Raw genomic sequence first — 3,279 nt, 5'->3', positions numbered from 1 at the left:
CATCTGTAGCTGTTGACATTTTTGTCCTTCCAGGCTAGTCAAGTCTGGGATTACATTTGTTATTTAACTTCATCCTCATACACAATGCCCATTTATGGATGAGGGGATAGCTTGAGAAAGACAAAACAACTAGTCCAAGGTCCTAGAGCTTGTCAGCGACAGGGCCGAAGCTCATCCTGGTTCTGCCTGCCTCCAGTCTGCGTGCTTTCACCATACGCCACGCCTCACCACCTCCCAGCATCCCCTGCCAGGCCTCACGTACTGCCCGCACAGCACACAGCGCAGACGCAGCACACAGATCTGAGCTGCAGTTACTTTATTAGAGTCAGCCTGATGAAGACAGCGTGGGGACAGGTGTCTGGATTCCAGCTTCAGGTGAGAATGGCAGGAAGACGGAGCTCAGAGAAACAGTTCAGTCTAGAAGTTCAGTGACATCCTTCTTTATCTTGTCCACTGTGTATTGGATGCATTCCTTGCTGGTGGTGATAGTGCCCTAAAGAGAGGGCGATAACAAGAGAAGAGGACTTGAGCCCCCGGCAGGGCTATCCTATCTCCCCAGATCACCCCACTCCTCATCCCCGGTGATTCAGCTCCATCTCCAGCAAGAACCACAGGCCACCACCGGAGAGGGGCTGTGATCAGTCAGGCCAGGATGAGGATGGCCCCTAATTGCCCCCGCACAGGTATTCTGTGGTCTCTCCTGTACCTAAGACTCATCTGTTAGGTGCATCGGGTGAATGTTTATTCATGTGTTGTAAGCAATCTCATGTGCCCTGTGTGCCTACATTAATGCAAGAAGTTCTTGAAAAACCTTATTTTGCAGAGTCAACACTTTGGGGGAAATAGAGTAAGAGACAGATTGTTCAAAATCTATGTAACTGTAAAAAGAGCAGTAACAAAGACAGTTCGTCAGGAGATGTATCTGTGAGCAGCTACACATAAGTAGAAGTTGCCTCAGGGGCCTTGGCACTACCATGACATAGTGGAAATTCTGGCTGTGGACACTGCGACAATGCAGGTGGAAGTGGGGCTCGGAGCCGGAAGAAGAGCCATCAAGGTGGGCACAAGAGGAAGTGAAACAGACCGAAAGCCAGAAGCCTTGCAAAGCCAGCGAGTCCCTTCTGGGAAGAGTCTAAAAGTGGTGCTCGTTTTTTGTTTTTGTTCTCTTGTTAATCCTCACCCAAGGATATTTTTTCCATTGATTTTTTAGAGAGAATGGAAGATGGCAAGGTGTGGGGGGAGGATGAGAGAGAGAGAGAGAGAGAGAGAGAGAGAGAGAGAGAGAGAGAGAGAGAGAAAGGCATTGATATGTCACATCGAGATTGATTGCCTCCCACACGCCCCTGACTGATGCTGGGGATTAAACCTGTAACCCAGGTACGTGCTGTTGGCTGGGAATTGGACCCACAACTCTCCATGCAGAGGCTGGCACTCTAACCACTGAGCCCACTGGCCAGGGCAGTGCTCGTTTTTAAATTTTCTAAAATAGAGCAGCAGGACTCCTACTTGTACAGGAGCTGAAGTCTCTCCTGCCAAAGGTTAAAATTCTCCTGCAATGTTAGCTCCCTTAATTTGGGGAAAAATCACATGAGCCAACACACTCTCTATGTTACACTGGCATCAGTTCCCTATTTTCCAGTGTGTGAGCTAATCGGCACAATAGGGACATGCATGATAGAAGAACAGGTTGGATGTGCATGTAACGTGGTTGTATGTTATACATGCTGTAGAGTGGAGCTAAGATTTATGAGCTTGACTGTTTATAGCTCTTATCTGTCATGTACCCCATGATGTCATGGTCTATTTGTATGTGGCATTTTGCAATATGCTGCATGTATGTCGCCAGAGCGAGGGTTGGGGGAGGAAAGTAAATTACCATGAAGATCAGATCCAAGATCTTGGATTCAATTCCCGCCTCATTGTAGCAATCCTGGATTTTTTCTAAGGCTACTTTTTCTGGTTGGGTAGCGTGGACCAGATCAAGGGTGGCATCCAACAGTGATTTCCTTCCAATAGCGAATGTAGCAAAGACTCCATAAAGAATAGGGCAAGATTCCGCTGAAGGCAAGAGACAAAAACACCCCATCAAAGGAATCACTAGGGTAAGAGGTTCCTGTTTCCCCACCACTGGGAAGTAATCACATAGCCAGTGTGTCCTGACGCACCTTCCACGGACACCTGCCCTCTCCCAGGACCGCTTACACCCCAGACAGAGCAAACATTCTCTAAGAGGCACTCCCAGCTGAAAGGAGCAGTGAGAGAGGCTAGGACTAGAGCCCCTCTGCCCCTGACCATGGCCCCCGACATCCCAGCCCTTCAAATAAGCACCACTACCCCAACCAACTCCCCCTATGTGTGCATAACTGATGACCCCTCCATCTTCAAACCTCTCCCTCCATTGAAAGACTGAAAACCTCGGGGGCTTTCTGCAGGACTCATGGGCAGTGATCTCCCAGCTGACCCCTAAATTTCTTGCTAGAAGCTGCGCAGAGATCATGGGGAGAGGGAGTGAGACAGAGTAAGGCAAAGGTCAAGAAGGCCATTTCTTCCCTCCTTCCTATTCTTACCCATCTGGGTGCCCAGCTCTCTGGTCACCAGCAAGGCCAGCACAAGCAGTGTCCCCTTCATCATGTCAGCTGCCGGAATGCTCTGCCCAGGGCAGGGTTTCTGCTACTTTATAAACAAGTTCCTTGAGCCCATCCCACACCCCAGGCACTCCAACAGCCTGTGGGCAGGAGCTGGCACACGTGGCCCCTCCGCCATCGGGGTGTTAAATGTGGGAAGCAAACTGAGAGCAAATCTGGAGATGATGTGGTTTTACCTTTGCCAAAAACCAACCGGAGCTGACATTTCCAAATTACTTCACTCTGAGCCAACTGCTCTGTTGTCCAGCACCAACTGTCACATCTCCTGGTCATCCTTCCCCCACACTATTCTGGCTCCAAATGCTATACTCTCCCAAAATGTAGAGACAAAAATCACAGGAGGGGTCAAGGCGGGTCTGTGCCACTATAGCTAAACAAGGAATCACCCGGAAAACGGACGGGCAGGTTTAATTTCTTGAGGTGAGTATGGGGAGCTGGGCCTGACTGGAGCCCCTTAAACATCATAGCTGCTGCAGTCGCTGGATGGGGCCCCAAGAAGGGATGGCCACCGTCCTTGAGCTCTGAGTCACTCACTATCAGGGAAGTTGCAGGACTTGTGGCCACATAGGTTTTCTCAGGGCTGGTAATGCTCCATTTTCAGATCCCACCACCAGTTTCCCTCTCACCCTTAAGG

At 49.8% G+C, this 3,279-nt stretch overlaps 1 protein-coding gene across 1 annotated transcript; it reads right to left on the bottom strand.

Annotated features, from left to right (window-relative positions):
* Positions 1-353: 353 nt before the first annotated feature.
* Positions 354-2,631, bottom strand: LOC308531558 (major allergen I polypeptide chain 2-like; the record flags this gene model as incomplete). The annotated part of the gene is made up of 3 exons (XM_081108523.1): positions 354-493; positions 1,877-2,058; positions 2,568-2,631. The coding sequence occupies 3 exons, from the start codon at positions 2,629-2,631 to the stop codon at positions 413-415; spliced, it is 327 nt and encodes a 108-aa protein (XP_080964649.1). The 3' UTR covers positions 354-412.
* Positions 2,632-3,279: the final 648 nt, after the last annotated feature.

This window comes from Myotis nattereri, assembly GCF_964212035.1.
Source record: "Myotis nattereri genome assembly, chromosome: 15".
NCBI lineage: Eukaryota > Metazoa > Chordata > Mammalia > Chiroptera > Vespertilionidae > Myotis > Myotis nattereri.
Note: the sequence above shows the minus strand (reverse complement) of the source record. Positions and strands in the feature narration are given on the sequence as shown.